The sequence below is a fragment of the Mytilus edulis genome, chromosome 2 (assembly GCF_963676685.1).
Source record: "Mytilus edulis chromosome 2, xbMytEdul2.2, whole genome shotgun sequence".
Lineage (NCBI taxonomy): Eukaryota > Metazoa > Mollusca > Bivalvia > Mytilida > Mytilidae > Mytilus > Mytilus edulis.
Window position 1 is genome coordinate 47,900,609 of NC_092345.1, and position 19,167 is coordinate 47,919,775.

A 19,167-nucleotide genomic window follows, 5' to 3' on the forward strand; every position below is an offset into this window, starting at 1 on the left:
TACGCCTATAGCGGAGAGACAAGAAGGACAAGGAAAACTTCTAATTAAGATTCTGCAGAGGATATGTATAAAAGAACTATTATTCTTTTATGGACTTTCCGATTAGATTTTCCTCTAAGTTCAGTATTTTTGTGATTTTACTTTTTTATAGACTATATTTGTTCATACTTTAAACGACTCAGTTATTTTATCAACTACCTGTGTGACAACAAACGCGCGATTCTACGTCAGAGTTAATGCAAATTTAATCATGTGCCTGTCAGGGTAAGGATACGTTAACAGGACTTAAAATATTTCAATCCTTTATGGGTGTATTAACATCTAGATAAACAAAATCATATATTAAAAGAGCAATAAATTAGGTTGTTAAATTTGATGTATGCCTTTTTCTTCTGTGTTGCTTTTTTTAGTGATTAAGACTATAACACAATGTTGACTGCTGTACCCTTATTTTTGACATTTCAACCTATTGTGTCTGTTTGTTTTGTTTACGAAACGTTATCAATATAATGGTCTTTGATGTGACTGTCATACAAGTGAGAGGTTTAGCTAGCTATAAAACCACGCTCAATCCACCATTTTCTACATTGGAAAATGTCTGTACCAATTGCAAGTAAGAAATATGACAGTTGTAATTGTACTCCAAATCTATATCAAGCTAGAACCGCTCCTTTTACAGACTGTTCCGCAGGTGCTAATTTGTTCTGACACATTTTAAAAGAACACTTTCGAGTTTGTCTATCACCGAAAAAAAACCTCGTCAATTATGCGCGTCTTAGGGGATCGCCTGTATCCCTGCACTATCAACATTCATCAAGCGTCTTAGTGATCGTTATTGTGCTGGATAAACTAGAAATAATAATTATTTGTTCGTAGTCTACCTGATCACAATTCTCTTATGATAGCAGTGCTGAATATCAATTATAAGAATTTAATTTGCCGATTAATTCGTGCAATATAGCTAATAATTTTTTCCACCATTCGTTCAACAAATGAACGGAAGTGACGACGCCCCTAAACGCACGACTGACGTTAACTAAAACCAAAGTTTTTGACGGATTTGAAACGAACTTGAAAGTTATCTATTAAGATCAATTATAGTCCATCAGCTGGTATGGCAAAAATTCAGTTCTGTGTTACACCCCAGGGTACCGCAATATTTTTGTATAAATTTGAAGAGTAATATCTGAAGAATATTTTAAGAGGTGTTAGACTTTTGAAAAAGTGTCCAAAAGGGGTTAAAAGGGGACTTATTTCAGGGTATATCAAAAAAATTGTTTTGCACACTATTACAGAAAAATGTAAAAATAACCAAGTATTCAGTACTTTACTTTTTATTAAATGGAACATATCATATCTTATTAAAACGCAGGCTAATTTTTAATTACTTTTTAAATCGTAGAGGACCAAGAAAAAAAGGGGGAGAGTCAATTTCCAAAAGTCATGATTTTGAATGAAAAGAAGCATACGTACTAATTTTCTTGATAAAATGGTATATTGTTTCACATTGAAACATATAGCATAAAGTATATAAAGGCTGTTGAGAAAAAAATAAAGATAAGAAACAAAAACAACGAGAATCAACGACAAACACAAACATAAGCAACCAGAAATGCACTATTCTGTCACAAATTTAAACATCACATTCATGAATTAACTCACATATTAAAACAAACAAAACTGTAAGGGTTTCTAACTTTCTTTTGTTTTTGTTTTAATTTAACAACCGCATCACCACATTTTAAGGTCACACAGAAGGTCAATCCACAGAATCATCATCAGTTAGGTCACCTGCATCTACTGAATTATCATCTTTTCCATCATCACTGTCGTCATCGTTAGCAATATCAACGATTTGATAATGCTTATATCTACAAGCTTTCAAGCATTAACATACAGCTATCTGTTCAGGATAAACCTTTTTGAACACATGAACATCTTTTTTTGGCACAACCAGCTTTACATGTACAGCACATCAAAATTACCAAAGCATCAAACGCTGGTGGTTGGTCTAGCAAATTGATACTGATCATAGCGCTCTAAACAATCCAATCATAGTTGTTTGGCAACAGACCAGTGTTGTGTTTAAGAGCAGATTTCCAAATCTTCGTCTGAAAGTTGGCTTGTTTAATGTGCTTTAACATTGCATCTTTTGCATTTCAAAACGTTCTGATCTTTATTTATCGATATTTTTAATTTCGTAGCCATATATAGAACACGAAAACCTCTCGAGTGTTTTGACAACTCTTCGCCAACCTCTTCCAAGGTTTCACCAAGATGGAATAGACCTTCTGAAAACTCAACATTACGTGTCAAAAAGCCGAATGCTTTGCTTTTTTTCTTTACCAGACAAAACACTTACTGAATCACAACCTGTATTGGCGCGAAATCCTGGCAGGTTTCTACAAAAATTCTCACCAAGTTTGCACACATTGATTGCACATTTAATAATCTACATTTGGAGGATGTGTATGTCAGACTTACACTTTTAGAATTGATATGCAACTGTGAAAATAGTAAGCCAATACTTCCACAACAGTGTCAGAAGGTTTTATAACAATGGAGTCGAAACCTTTGTCAGCTGCATGTTTTTGCATTTTATTAAGAAACATTTTTTTTATCGGCTTCTTCCTGTTTGATTATAAGCTAAAACCATTTTACGCTATTTCATTTTCAACATATATGTTGTGGCACATACTTCCATGTGATACAAATAAATCAATACATTCAAGTGTAAATCTATAGGATTCTTTACTCTTTTAAAACAAAAGAATTCAACAAAAGCAACTTTGTTTCCCCCAACTAACAAAAATTTCGTCCATCCCCAAGAACACGATTGTGACTGATGGTTTAGAACTTATCGTAATGATTTTCCCTCCCAAGGACCTGCCGTTCTAATTTCGTTATGAATATTGTGCGATACTATTCAGTGACAAAATCAATGCGGAACCACTTTTTGAAACTAAAAGGATGGTTTTTAAAATAACAATTGCCAAATCGAAAAAAGTGCGTGGTATCCTAGTAATTGTTGGAAAACTGCCATGTCATCAAATATCCACATGCTTTCCTAAGGAATGAGCCTTTTCTAAAAGACCACTTAGGACAGGTTTTAATTTTTCATTACATGTGTACAATCAAAGTTTCCAAGAGACATTGGAAGAGGACCTATATCAAACTGGAGAACCTATCGCATAACCAACTATCTTGTTTGGGCTATGACAAGCAGGCGAGTTTTTTTCATCTGCTCTCAATTTTTTTGTTGTTCTTATCAGCCATTAACTGCTTGCCTTTTATTTCCATTTTTTAAAATGTAAGCAATGATTTTCTTTTAAGTGTTTTGAAGATATCGGTTGACTTTTAAATAAGCCGTTCCGTAATGAAAATTCTGAAGCACATTTTCCCTTTCCATACGCGTTAAGAAGGTCGCACATTAATTCCGAAGAAGCAACAGAACCCGAGAACAAGCCATGATACTGCTCAGATGTTATAATGGAATTAGCTAGCTCTGCAGTGTCTGAAACAATTTCAAAACATCAGATTCGTCTCGCTTCATTTGAGTTTTTCCGAGTTCTTTTTGGGCGAATGTTTCAGGGTTAACCATTCCTACCAAGTCTCAACATTTTAATGATATTGAAGCTCTTTCATATGCATTTAGCAACCAACGTTTATCAGAATCTTTATTTAAACTGAAACCAACAAAGCCATTTTTTCTGTTTCTCTAAGAAACCGTAGAGAGTAAAAAGTATTGCGAAACCCAACAACTGACTATTTGACGTTCGTTCAAAGCGTTGTTTGTCGATTGAATGACTAAACTATCTTAAGTGAATCACTTCAAAGCTACAACACAAAATGTTATCAAGCACACCTTTATTTAGTTCGATAGAGTGCACCTTTTCTGAACGCAAACAAAATCACCTTAATTTGTATTTTTTTAATAAATATTTCGTTACACATTCAATTTATAAAATAATTTGTCTCACAAAACCATCATAAATCGACAATTAAATCTTTGTTTTCAGTTGCAAATTGATAATGCTTATGTGTGAATACATTGTACATGTTGTATACTGAATCAAAGACGGTAATTTGATGATTTCCGGTATTTCACGAGTATTTGCACGTACATATATTTTATTAAATAATTCATATTTTAGACGATATATAAATACTGCAAATGATTTAAACATTGCATAATTAATTGATTTTCAAGTTTAATGAGCTAAAACGGGTAATTGTATAACGAATTTCTTTATGAAAGGTGAAAATATGCCTTAATTTGAACCCAAAAAATCGGATTGTTTGTAATGTAAAAAACATTTCATTTTAAACAAAAAATCTTCCGAGTTACATATAATATGATAAGTTTTGTATCTCTTTTTGTTGTTTAAACCTACACTTTATTTTTTTTAATCGCTTTATATTAAAAAATTTAATTACAAATTACTTAGTCGTGATTGCTAAATGAGGGGACCATTGGAAGGGACGTTTTTAATCCTCTTTTGGACACTTTTTTTTTAGTCTAACACCTTGTATTTTATCAATAAAATAATGAAGTTGAATTCTATCAAAAAAAATTGCGGTACCCTGGGGTGTAACACAAACTCCTTAACTAGCGCGCTTTTGAGAACTAGCTGATGGACTATTAAAACAGGTAAGAACTGATCCAAATTGAAAATGCTGTCAACATAGTAACCAAACTTCGTATTATTTTAGCATATCATTCAGATAACGGAAAGTGAAGTAAAAAGTGAATGCCAGCTTCTTTTTACTGATATTTCTTTAGAAGACTCATAAAATGATGGATTCGAACCTGAAGGCAAACGATGATTGATTACATTTTTGTAATAAGAATGTTTAAGAATTTTAATTTCAAACAACACATAAGAAATTAAAACCACTATTGCACTATACCGAACGTTTCTTGAATATAATTTTTCTTATGACGTAGACTCCCAAGCTTCTGCGTTCTCACACAATTTATGTAGTAAAACGTTTCGCCAGTGTAGACATATTACAGCGTTTATGTGGGTTCAACGAATAGATAATAATTGGGGAAATTAAAAAAAAAAAATGTAAATGAATTGAGAATAATATAGTGCTCAACATATAACAACACATGGAGAAATGCAACTACTAGTTAATTGAGAAGCATTGAAACGAAACCCGCCTTTCGATCCAGACTCGCTTGAAAAGTAAAAAATGTTTATCCTGCACCGACTGTACAGCATGCACCGTGTTTTTTTTTTTTTTTTTTTTTATTTTATCTTTGATCTTTTATTGTAAATACACATTACCAGCACCCACGTTACGCACAGGTATTGAGTAATCATTATCATAGAAGAAGAAGAAAAAACATCCAGCGTATACTAACACTACTTCATAAACATTTTATAAACAAGATGATATCATATTTATTTTCAAAGTTCTTATTTCTTTTTGTCTTTCCCAAACACCACCTTCTCCAATCCCATCATTGGTGATTCAAATACCAGTGAGGCCACAAATGCAACAGCATAAGCCATCCCAAGATGTGCCAAAAATTCGTATATCTAAGAAATAAAAGAAAAACAAACATAATTGATTGTATCACATATGTAAACATTTATTATATAACCTACTTTGACCAAAATGGTTTACTTTTACAAATTGTGACTTGGATGGAGAATTATCTCATTTGCATTCATACCAAATCCTCTTCTATATACATTTATATAATTAACCTTTCAAATGCATCGTTCTTAGTTTTTGCAATGGCCGTGAACTAAAATACAATAATTATGCGTTTGTGCACTCTTAATAATCGCCTAAGTGTTCTGATATATCAATGAATTTGAAAACAATAAGCTAAGATATATATATGCTACAACATGGATACAGATCTTAGTTTTAATAACTTGTATACTGTTGACTGTTGTTTCTCTTTATATTTTGACATTTTTACGTATTATGGCCTGTTTGTTTTTTTCGCACATGATTGTCAATATAATGGCATTTTATACGACTGACATACAAGTGAGAAGTTTAGCTTTCTATTAAACCAGGTTTTACTCCACCATTTTCTACATTAGAAAATGCCTGTACCTAGTCATGAATATGACAGCTATTCTTTCGTTTGATGTGTTTGAGCTTTTGATTTTGCCATTTGCGTAAGGACTTTCCGTTTCTCCTATCGAAGGTCGGTGTTTTTCACCGTACACTACAGCTTCCTCCACCAATAAAAACTGGCCGCCACGAAATAGCCTAAATGCGGTGCTTAATAGTGGCGTTAAAACACCAAATTTTAAATCAAATCATATGTTCATGTGCAAATACCAGTCAAAAATAAAGAAACTTGCCAGTAGTTGTATATATTTTTGTTTCTATGTTGTATGTAGTTGTCGGCGTCAGCGAGTTTGATAATTTCAATTAATTGAGTTGGTGGAGTTGTTTTTTGTTGCAGTTCAGTGTTTCTGTTGTTCCGGTAATGACTATTAAACAGCGATAAAGTACTATTGCCTTTATTCGATAATACCAATGCGTGTCTGTGATCGATAAACGGACAGAAAGTCACAGGACAAAAAGTCACAGGACATAGTCACAAATTTGGTGAGTGATGGCATGTCTTTGATAATATAAATTTGTTGAGTTGATGGCGTGTCTTTAAGAACATAAATTTTTTAAGGACTTTCATATAGTTATAATTGTAAAGACACGTGTATATTGTCAAAGACCGCATATATTGAACTCCTTGTTGTCTCTTAGTTTTATGTCATTTTGGTTTTACTTTACTCTTTAACATATTCACCGCATCCTTTTTTAATTTATACTTAACGACGACATATAATAAAAAGTGCTTTGAATATATAACATTAGCGTTGACTTTAAAAGAAAATGATGCATCAGTAATAGCTATTGAAATTGAATATCTTGTTTGAAACTATCAGCTTTTGATGATTTTGCCATTTGATTGAATCGAGGACTTTCCTTTTTGAATTTTCCTGGGAGTTCAGTATTTTTTTTTATTTTACTCCTTACCACTTCATGATCATCCCAAAACAATAATTGTTTTCGTGATTGGTAGTAAAAATACATAACAAGTGGATGAATCAGGTAGGCACAGTACGTTAGTCTTGACAAAGGTATAAATCCCTTCCAGGACAAAATAGTATTTACGAAACCTGAAATAAAGAAATGCATTGATGAATCGTATCTAATTATCTTCTAAATAAGGATTCTGAGTAATATGATTTTACAAAAGATATTGTATAATTTGAAGTTTTTGGCTAAATATATAAATATCTTGAAGATTAAGTGTACAGTTAAAATTTTGTGTCGTGTTTTGATTCCTTGTTAAAATTGTTTGAAGCTAAACTGTGTTGATTTTCAAAGTGTGCACCATATTATTTTTGTGATTTCGAATAGACGGAAACAATATTACAGTAATTTCTTATAATTTAACAAGTACACACCCGTGATATCGCTTGTCCGTAACTGAATTAAAGTTTATTATGACCCGTGTATATAGCAAAATCCTAAATACACCATTTGGTGGTGCGCCTGTCAAATGCGGAACGTACCCTTTGATTATGACCCGTGTATGTAGCAAAATCCTAAATACACAGTTTGGTGGTGCGCCTGTCAAATGCAGAACGTACAGATAAGGTAATAGGTATCAGGTGAATATATTATTTGTATTGGTATCGGATTCGACCCGGAACTTGTTAATTATTGGCAATATTAATTACATGGAAAACAAAAGGGTCTGGAGTGGTGTAATTTTTAATCTACACCATTGTCCTATATTAGCTATATATAGAGTTGAATTCTTTGTTTTGTCGTTTTTACCCGATGACGGCTGACAAATTGGACCTCGTAATTTTAGTATTATAGATTCTAAATTCCATTTTAAACCGGAGTAAACCATGAAAAACGTTGATGACGTCACGGTCACATGACAAAATGTTGTCTATGAGATGATAAACCAAACAACGTCAGCCAATCAGAAGATGCGTTACATCCAAAATTAAATTAATAACTTGTAATTTTATCGACTCTTACAACCAGCATGTCGTTTGCGTACATAAAAGGAACAACTTATTTTCTTCAGAGTAATTGAGCAGCTATCCGTTGTTTCTTTTAAAGATGCAAGCCCATAACGGGTTGAAAACTCATATAATAATATTCAGATTACTTCTGTGTTTCATCGCTTTTTGAGAACATCAACAACTTTGTCATATATTTATGAAATTGAGGCATAAACAGTAACTTTTTAAAATGAAAAAGGTATCTGTAGCAGATATTTCCAAATTTATTAAAAAAATATATATTTCCTCTACAGACAATTGGAACATCTAGTTGTGTTTTATATAAGGCTTTGAATAATCCATTGGTAAATATTTTTGTTATTTTACTTTTTACGGAGTTCGGTATTTTTGTTATTTTACTTTTGACAATTCCACTGCTTTAATTTATTACATGTACTGTTACTTATCATTGACACAGTAATGGTGTTAACATATACCTAGAAATTACCTCCATTTCCAGTAGCACATGCAAATATGACCCAACAGACGGCAGCACCCCACACTGTTTTGTGTAAGACATTGTACAGTGCGGCTACACCTGTGGATAACTGATGTGTGCCAGTTACGTCGTCATATATACCATAAAGTACAGCTAAAGCTGACGCAGCAAACACCGCCCATATAGTTATATTTACAAACTGAAACATAGAATGCAGTATACATTATAGATTAGTTCAGTGCAGCTATATAATTATTGATGATTGATGATTGATAAAACTCTACACATAGTCCATGTCTTATAGTTTTATGAAATAACATTAAAAGGCACCAATGTAACTGCACTAGATACCCAATTCGACAAGTTAAATATATCAAGTGATTGTTCAAAACGTTCACAAGTCGATTTGTTTTTATTTATTTGGAAAATATACTTATCTTTGTTTAATCACAATGAAGTCACTTTATTACAATAAAAATGTTGTTCTCTTTAACAATTTGAACCAAAAAAAAAAAACTGAAAAAATTATGAAATTCGCAATAAAGACCCGTTGTTGTCTCTTTCACATATTCCACATTTCCATTCTAAATTCTACATATGTTTTCTGTTGATATAAAAAGGCCATTGACCTTGGTTTATCTCTGTTTTCATTTACATAAATAGCAATCTTGATGTCTCAAGCATCACTATGGTGACGTACATTAATCATGTTAATTTTCGAATAACATATTTGTGGTACTAATTATTGTAGTAATGTGCATCTGGTGCAGTAATACTAGGTATCGTTAATGCTATTTAAAACAAACGATGCGCGTTGAAACTGTTTAAAAATAGGAACATCCCCCATGTAAATGTTAATAAAAAGTTTATTATTAAACAACAACATTTTCAGCAAAACATAAATAGGATGGAGGATCTGTGTATTCACATTATTTGTAAAACTCTCCTTATTCCTGTGAAGCGTGTGCTTTACATCGAGGCTTGTGCTTTACATCGAGGCTTTCTATGCTTATCATCGACGCCACAGTACTTCAACCAATCAGACAACGTTTATTTGGGGCATTCGACCTGTTTTAACTCAGATTTTGGAATTTTTTAATCGAAATTATAGAAAAATGGAATGTTGTTAGTACATATAAAATAGAAAAAGATGAATACTATTAGTTAAAGCAAGTTTGGATGGGGTTCTGTGTATTTACATTGTTTGTACAACTCTCCTTACTGATGCCATATTTTGGAATTTCCGTGACCTAAATGGTTCGCGAAAATTAATATTTTTATATATAGTATAGTAACAAGTTTACTTCAGATTAACTTTTGAAATGGTCTTGTTTATTCGTTGTATACATGCAGTTAACGTGATTTTACTGCATAAACTCGCAACGAGTACTTTGTTTTATTTCAGTATTGATTGGTTCTTCTTTGTAAACAATTAAACACATATAATTCAAAGTAGACATTGCTCTGACTGATTCTATTTTTAATGTTGAGTTTATGTGAGGTTAGACTTCGCCGTTCGAAATCTGTACCCAGAAAAAGTGGGCGACATTAATTAACCGATATTCAAGCGTCGTAGATCTATTAGTAATGGACAAATCTAGGAAACAAACAAACTCAGGAAGGAACGAGAACAGTATGTTCGTGGACTAATCGATATTATAAGAACACATCATAATCATTTGTTTTGTGCCTTGATATAATCAACATGATTTGAATATTTCCGTATAAGCATATCCTGAAAATCCCTTTTTTCATTCCCTAAAATATTTTATTCAATGGTAGAAGTATTGATGTTGTGGTTTAAATGAAATCTTAATTGTTTATATTATCAATTTGTCTTACCTTGTTTATTTTACATTTGCATTTCGTTGTGTAAAGAATATAGCCTGTGTACATTCCAACCAGGTATGGTCCAATTCGACAGTATGGCATTTGATAATAAGCATCAAAATAGTCACCTCCACTGATGAAGTAAACATTGAGTCGGTAAGTATTGATTGCTTATTTGTATAACGACAGAAATTTAGTCAGTTAAAAAAACCACTTTTAAACCAAGAATTAACAGAGCAACATGACAGTTGACACATATGGAGCAAACTACATTTAGCATTTTGGGGTATATGAGTTCATCATCAGTTTTTGATGGGGTTCGTGTAATCAGTATATGAGCAGTGTTTCGTGTTCTCTGTTGTGTTTTGTGTATTGTTGTTTATTTGTTCTTTTAATTTTAGCTATGACGTTGTCAGTTTATTTACGACTTATGCGTTTGAATTTCATTTGGTATCCTTTGCAGATCTTTTCTGTGTTGAAATCTTCCCTACGAATTTTACAAAGTCATCACGAGTTTAATGCTCCGTTTTAGTGGGGCTCGTATTGCTAGGTCTTCCTTTTTCGATGTTGTTAGTATTTATATGACATGGTTAGTTTGTTGTCAAATTATAAGTTGAATTATTCCTTTGATATCTTGTATGGTATTTATCAACAGTACCAATTCGCAGTGTAATGAATTATTAAAATGTTACACTAATAAATGAACTTTGATCTAAACAGCCATTTAAAAAATGAATCTAAAAAGTTTAGTCTCGTTAAAAGCTTAATAATTTTTCAGATAATTTTTGTAGTAAATTCAGTACTGTTTAATGATTTGTTTTGTAGTCGGTCCAATTATGTGCAGTATGGTTTTCAAATAATCCATTATGCGGTTAAATCAGTACTAAATCAACTGTAGTGGTTAAGTTTGAAAAAAGAATTAAAGATTGAAAATAATTTATTGTTCATCTTTCTTTTAAAGCTGTTCAGATCAAAACTGCAAATTAAGTTTAAAATTGGAGTTCTTGTGTTACTACTTTAGAATGTATCTCCCTCATGCAAAGCTCTGATTCCTTTCACGGTTTTGGCTATACTTTTTGAAACGTTTGGGTTTTAGCTCTTCGTCTTTTATATAAGCTATGGATTTTACATATTTTGGCTTCGAGCATCACTGAAGAGACATTATTTGTCGAAATGCGCATCTGGTGCAGAAAAATTGGTACCGTTAATGTTAATAGACATCTTGACTGTTCTTTATACCATTTATAAAGATAAATGCACCTAATTATAACATTTGAACTTAAGATATGTAGACCAGGGATGAACAATGCATTCACAGTAGACTTTATAAGACTTTCAAAAAGTCATCTGCACATGAAGGAGTTTCAGTCTGTTATATTTTGTTTTGGAAACGTAAAAACGTAAACAGTGTCAGTTTAACGAATCTGTGAGACACAATGAGTGACAAAATAATACTTTAAAGGCTGTCTGCTACGAAATAGTTGATTAAATCTGAACGTCATCAGAAATTTCTGTATATCAAAATGATTTTCTCAGATGTCAGGATATTGTGTAGATATTTCGTTGTTGTAGATTCAAGAGTGTACAATTATTTCATAGACTTAAATTATATATTCAACTATAGCACTTGCAGTAGTTCTTTTTGGTCATTTTTTGGGGGGAAATTAATGATACTATGTTTGCCTTATAAATTAATGGTCTGTTTTCCCGTTCTTAAAAGATGCATCATATATTGAAAAAGGTCATTAGTTCTTAAAACACAACTGACTAAAAAATATAAATATTCACCTCATTGGATTTACACGAAGGTCCTTCTGCACTGAAATAACTGCTGTTGCTATGGCTGTTCCTACCCATAATATGAGAGTAACAATAGTCCCAGCTATTTTCGAACTGAAAAATAAAGAATGAACTTTGCAAGCATTTAACTAAATATGTGTCAAGATATAGCTTTGTATTTAAATTTCACAAATGTGACCTACCGCGTTAGATTATTTACCGGGTTTGTAATAACATGTGGAGCAGTATCTGCTTACCCGTCTGGAGCACCTGAGATAACCCCCAGTTTTTGGTTGGGTTTATGTTGCTTAGTCTTAGTTTTCTATGTTGTGTCTTGTGTACTATTATTTGATTGTTGTCTTTTTCGTTTTTAGCAATGGCGTTGTCAGTTTATTTTCTATCGACGAGTTTGAATGTCCCTGTGGTATCTTTTGCCCCTCTATTGTATTTATTGATATAATAATGATATCTCGAAGTTATATTCGGGAGTCACGGGTGGTATCAGTTTTGCAGTTTTGATTAGTTCCTTTAAACATGTGGTATACCGAGAAACATGTGGTATACCAATGAACTGTTTCAGCCAACCAAAGATTGCAGTCAAACAGGATACCAATCACAGTTGTTAGTACTCGGTAAAAAAAAACACCATCATGTACAAATGTACAGTGGGAACAATACAGGTATTAACAAATCGAGGAAAGTTGCGTCTTACCATTAAAAACGTTTGAAAAAAAAAATAGGTATGATATCAAATAATATGTACTTACTAATATAAAGCAAGCAGAATAGGTGGACTTATAACATAAAACTGCATATCATTTGCCAAGTACCAAGCATGGGCAAAACACTGAAATTTGGAATACAATATAGTGTTAAGTTTTAAACGGAATTTACATTTGAACACTCATGTTATGCGATATTTAAAAATTTTATAATACGATATATTTCAATGTCAAATATTTTCAAATACTTGAAATATAGCAATTTATATCATAAAATGTGGTATTTTAGTTTATGCTAGTATGTCTACAAAAGTATTCATATTCTTAAGGCTAGCAAACATAAGTTAAAACATTTTATGGCAGTATTATTCGCTGTTGCATAAATTAAAATCTACCAATTAAATGTTTAATAATATAAAGTTATAAACGTATAGATCTATAATAAAAATAAACAAGGAAATTTGATTTCAATATATTTCTACAAGGCCTTTTGAAGGTAAGGTGTAAAATATAGGTAGTAATGGTGGATACGTTGACGCCTGCCTTTATGAGGGTAAGCGAAATAGATGGTAACAAATCGCCTAGATAAATGCGTTCCTAATTTGACATTTTATTACACTCCTAATTTTCTAGATTGACAAAAAACTCATGATATCCTTTTTATACGCCCGTCAAAATTTTGACGGGACGTATTATGGTATACAAATGTCCGGTGTCCGTCCGTCTGTCCGTCCGTCTGTCCGTCTGTCCGTCTGTCCGGCGTAAACATGTCGCACCGTAACTTGAGAACGACTTATCCAAATTTCATGAAACTTAATATAGTTGTTTCTTATGATGGTCAAATGATCTGTATACTTTTTGATGAAAATAAGATTTAAACTTTTTGACGGCACTTTGTAACTAAAACAGGGGTGTGCTTTTTTCACATGTCGCACCGTATCTCAAAAACGTTTCTTGATTATTGCTTAAAACTTTACACACTTCTTAGTTATATTAATCTTAATATCTGTATACTTTTTGGTGATGATTCAAAATTTCATTTTTGAGTTTTTGAGTATTTTGTAAAAAAGAGGGAGGGGTTTTTTACATGTCGTGCCGTATCTCAAAAACGATTTATGATTATTGCTTAAAACTTTACACACTTCTTTGTTATATTAATCTAAAGATCTGTATACTTTTTGGTGATGACTCAAAATTTTATTTTTGAGTTATTGAGTATTTTGTAAAAAAGGGGAGGGTTTTTTTTACATGTCGCGCCGTATCTCAAAAACAATTTATGATTATTGCTTTTATTGCTTGAAACTGTACACACTTCTTTGTTATACTAATTTAAAGATCTGTATACTTTTTGGTTTGATTCAAAATTTTATTTTAGTGATATTTGTAAAAAAAAAAACAAAGGGGGGGGGGGGGGTTTCACATGTCCCGCCGTGTCTCAAAAACAATAAATGGTTATTGCTTAAAACTTCCTCAGAAACTATTTATGATTATTGCATAAAACTTCCACACAGTTGGGCGTATCATGCGCTCATGGCGCAGCTGTTTATTTAGATTTGGGTCGTAATATCAAACTTTTATTTTGTACTTTCATGTAATCATTTTCATTTAAGTGCTGATACCCTGAACATTTAACACAGTTTTTCTTCGCAAGCGGAACATATATGTTCTTGTAGTGAACACAACATCCTCAATCAAATTCTAGTATACTAGATGAAGTCGCGTAGTTTTCATGTAATGCCGTTTAGAAAAGACGGCTGGAAAACTCTTTTGTTGACGATGGCTTAATTGTATACACAAAATTTCTAGACTGGGACGGTTTATAAAGTAAGAGCTTGACGCAGTTCATATACCTTTGACTACGGTTGAAGACCGTATGTTGACCTCTAGAAGTCTTTTTTTATTTTTGTTTGTCTTTTGGTTGCGTGTTCGTGGACCTATACCACACATCTTCATTACTTTCGCTCAACCCCATCCCACCCCATGCCATCCCACAACTAATAAATTTACCTCTTCTGCAGCAGTCTTGAAATTATTAATGTACAATAGATTCCACCACCACGTATCTTTACAGTGCTGATTGTTGAAACCATCGTTTGCCCACATGGGTCCGCTTCCCAGGTATTTAGATATACATACCTGCATCATCAGAATTAACATATATGGAGGGGTTAACCTGTTATACGATAAAAAAAAAAATTAAAAAAAATTGCATTTTGTTGATAACAAAAAGATTCAAATCAAGTACACACTATATTTATATTGAATTTATATTTATTCCAACGGTACATCTACATGATGTAGGGGGCCTCGGTGGTCAAGTGTTCTAAGCAGTTCTACTACTATAATCACTAGCTAGTCAATACTGAGGTTTTGATTTCGAACCCTACTTGTGTGGGTGCACACGACTCTAGTCTTTCTTGACTAGGATTGCAGGTTGGATTGTCAGTTATTCCTATCGAAGGTCGGTGGTTTTCTCCGGGCACTCCGGCTTACTCCGCCAAAATAAACTGGCTGCTACAAAATCGCCTAAATCTGGCGTTAATTCTCACTAAAAATAAATCAATTGAAATCGATATGTATACAAACATATTACAAAGTAGCTACATGAGCGATTTATATCAAATAAATACCATTAAATGTAAACAAAAATATTATAGGATATTTGGCCAAGGTGTTATTCAATCTCATTTTATGTTAAGCCAAAGTGAATACACAGAACATTATTATTTCCGGAAAAGTTTGCCATGCTAACCAAATTAAAACTGAAAAATTTGCATATATGTCTGACCATTAGAAAATGAAAACGACTATAATAACAATAATGGCAAAAATGAAGAACAATCAAAACTTCATACATTATGGTATTTATTTTATGAAAATCACTCATAAAGTTACTTTGTAGTTTTTGTATTCTTATCTTTCATTTTTTCTAAAATGCTTTGTCTATATGTATTTTTGAGTTTCTTTGATACATATGACGTAGCTCTGTCCTTATACATTTCATTATTGTTTTATTGTGTCGTAGTATATGTTTGTTTACATATTTGTTTTTTTATATATTTGTTCGTTTTATATTGATTGAGATGAAAACATAATGTTGACTGTTGTACTCTTATTTTTGACATTTTTATATTAACGTCTGTTTGTTTTGTCAACGCATTGTTGTTAATATAAAATAATGGAATTTTATGCGACTGTCAGTGAGAGGTTTAGCTTGCTATACAACCAGGTTTAATCCACTATGTTCTTATGAAAATGCCTGTACCAAGTCAGGAGTATGACAGTTGTTGTCCCTTCGTTGGATGTGTTTAAGCTGTTGATTTTGCCAGTTGACTAGGGACTATCCGTTTTAAATTTTCCTTAGAGTTAAGTCTTTTTGTCATCTTACTTTTGTGTGTGTTTTAAAGATTTAGGTCACCATCTGGAAGTACGATCTTAGAAGTTTTATTATCTATAATACTAAAATAACGAGGTCCGATTTGTCAGCCGTCATCACGTAAAAACGACGGATCAAAGAATTCAACTTTATATATAACTAATATAGTACAAAGGTGTAGATTAAAAATAACACCACTCAAGGCCCTTTTGTTTTCCAAGTAATTAATATTGCCAATAATTAAGAAGTTCCGTGTCGAGTCCGATACCGATACCAATAGTATATTCACCTGTTACCTATTACCTTATCTGTACGTTCCGCATCTAACAGGTGCACCACCAAACGGTGTATTTAGGATTATGCTATATACACGGGTCATAATCACAGGGTTAACACTACTAAATTCGATCAATCATTATCAAATTGTTACATATGTCACCTATTGTAGTATTTTAATCAGTTACACTTTCTAAGATAACAACACAAATACTAAAAATCTGGACTAAAAATAAGGCGTATAAGTACAGTTTTCAATTTGTTAGCGGGCATGACATGAAACAGCGAATCAAAGAATTCAACTTTATTTATAACTTATATAGGACAATGCTGTTGATTAAAAAATACTCCATTCCAGGACCTTTTGCTTTCCAAATAATTAATATTACCAATAATTGATAAGTTCCAGTTCGACAGGTTAAAACAGAAAGATTTGAAAGCAGAGTAAACTGTGTATCTTATACTCAGTTTGACTTTATCAGATGACAATACTAATACTAATATAAGGCTTGCGCATAGTTATGTACTTTAATTCAGTCACGGACCCGCGATATCACGGGTGTTCTAGTACCTATTAAAATGGTCGTCAGACCTGTTTTTCCGATTGTGTCCTATTTCCCGTATCGATTGTCACATTTTGACTGATTGTAGATTTACATGGTAGCAGTGCATACATATTACATACAATTAAGTCAAAGACCGAAAACGACTTTTATACACATCCACAGGAATGGATTTGTTGAAATAAACTTTGTACCATGAATTTCAATGTTCATGTATCTTTCTCTTATACGTACGCGGCAAACAGTTTGTATTGGTGATGAATAATATACCAACTTTTGAATTCTAATTGAAGAGGCTTTTCATGTTGTAGAACGAAGCGATTTATTTCTACATATGAATAATTTGTGGTTTTGACACTGACTTTCAATGTACATGTTTCTGCTCGATCTCCGACACAGCAGTTTTGTCCCATTTATTACGCTACGTTGACAAGCAACGTCATAACTATTTCCGACTTTGGATTTCTGCTATGCTTTTTATTTTATTATAAACTCAAATTGGCTTTAATGGTAGAAAGGAAAAAACTATATGTGACGGACAGAAGGATGAACGAACGAATGGACGGACTAAAACACGTTTTATTCTAGATCTCCTTCGATTATAGAACAAAAATTGTAACTCTGTATATTCAATTAAAATTACTACCGGGTACTATGAAAGGTTGCATTAATGCATTAGTTATCACGGGTGCCAGATGTGGAGCAGGATCTGCTTACCACTCCGGAGCACCTGAGATCACCCCCAGTTTTTGGATGGGGTTCGTGTTGCTTAGTTTTTCATTTTCTATGTTGTGTCTTGTATACTATTATTTGTCTGTTTGCCTTTTTATTTTTTAGCCATGGCGTTGTCAGTTTATTTTCGATCTTTGAGTTTGACTGTTCCTCTGTTATCTTTCGTCCCTCTTTTATCATCATTCGATCACAAATAGTCATATTATGCAAATATATAATATTCAAAAAGGGCATCATTCTATCCTTCCTTCCTTCCTTCCTCCCTCCCTCCCCATTCATTCATTCATTCCTTTATTCATTCATTCATTTTTTGTTGGCAGATTTGATATTTTTTTCTTACCTCCAAAACCGATGAAAATAAAACATAAACCAATTAAGTTTGCCTCTTTGTTTCTTCAGTTGATTTAGAACTACGTATGTAAGTAAGGTACCACTAGAATAATGTAAATGTACTAATTGTTATCATATATCATTTCAAACTAAACTGACACATTAAAAAAATAAAACATTTAAATTAGAATAAATGTCCAAGCTTGTTTTATTTTTATTATTGGCATTCATATATTTTTTAAGCATGCACTCTACTTTTTTTCTATTTTTGTAATGATGCATTTGCCGATTTAATGACGAATGAATTGTTTTAGTTGTCGTAACCACAATCCCGTCATCTTTTCTACGAATGAGACTTACCGAAATAACATAACATGAGCAACACGAATGAGGGTGATACTAGTAGGACAGGATTCTGCTTACCCTTCTATAACACCCGAGATCACTCTCGGTTTTTGGTGGCGCTCGTGTTGCTTAGTCCGTTGTTGGCTATGATGTTGTTTTTTTTTAATTGTTGTTTGTCCTTTGGTAATTTTTTTTTTCCAAGGGTATTTTCATTTTGTTTTCGTCTTATGATTTCGACTATCCTTTTGTATCTTTCGCCTCTATTTTTTTTTACACCTGTTTTCAATGATTTTAAAATAACAAACAAAGTCACTTCGATATTCAAATAGTAACATCTATTTGTTGTTTGAATAGTTAGCTTTTTTTAAATTCTTTCTCCAATATTACCTTATTAATTATTTTTCATGGAAAACAATAATCGGAAACAAGTTAATGATAAGAAAAAAACTAAGGTAAACTACAGGTCAAATGTAATGCGTGTCATTTTTAAATCCGCGCAAATGTAGGTCGTCCGTATTTTGAAAATCCTTACGTACCTTAAAGCGAAGAATGTATCTACTGATACTTCAGCATTGATAATGGCCATGAAGGTTTTCCTCTTTATCAGTGCTCCAAAAAGTGTAGCAATATTACCTATAATTGCCAATTAATGAAAATACATCATTGTAATTACAATTAGTTAAAGATGTGTAACATGATATAAATATTTATC

General features: G+C 32.4%; 1 protein-coding gene across 1 annotated transcript in view; it reads right to left on the reverse strand.

The window, feature by feature from the left end:
- Positions 1–5,372: 5,372 nt before the first annotated feature.
- LOC139512309 (O-acyltransferase like protein-like) overlaps positions 5,373–19,167 on the reverse strand; it is a 29,593-nt gene continuing 15,798 nt past the window's right edge. The window contains exons 7-15 of the mRNA XM_071299818.1: positions 18,992–19,088; positions 18,121–18,213; positions 14,841–15,006; positions 12,879–12,958; positions 12,121–12,225; positions 10,345–10,465; positions 8,512–8,701; positions 7,015–7,157; positions 5,373–5,549 (exon numbers count right to left, since the gene is read on the reverse strand). Of these exons, the coding sequence (XP_071155919.1) occupies positions 5,427–5,549; positions 7,015–7,157; positions 8,512–8,701; positions 10,345–10,465; positions 12,121–12,225; positions 12,879–12,958; positions 14,841–15,006; positions 18,121–18,213; positions 18,992–19,088 (1,118 nt within the window). The 3' untranslated portion in view covers positions 5,373–5,426. The remainder of the gene's footprint in view (positions 5,550–7,014; positions 7,158–8,511; positions 8,702–10,344; positions 10,466–12,120; positions 12,226–12,878; positions 12,959–14,840; positions 15,007–18,120; positions 18,214–18,991; positions 19,089–19,167) is intronic.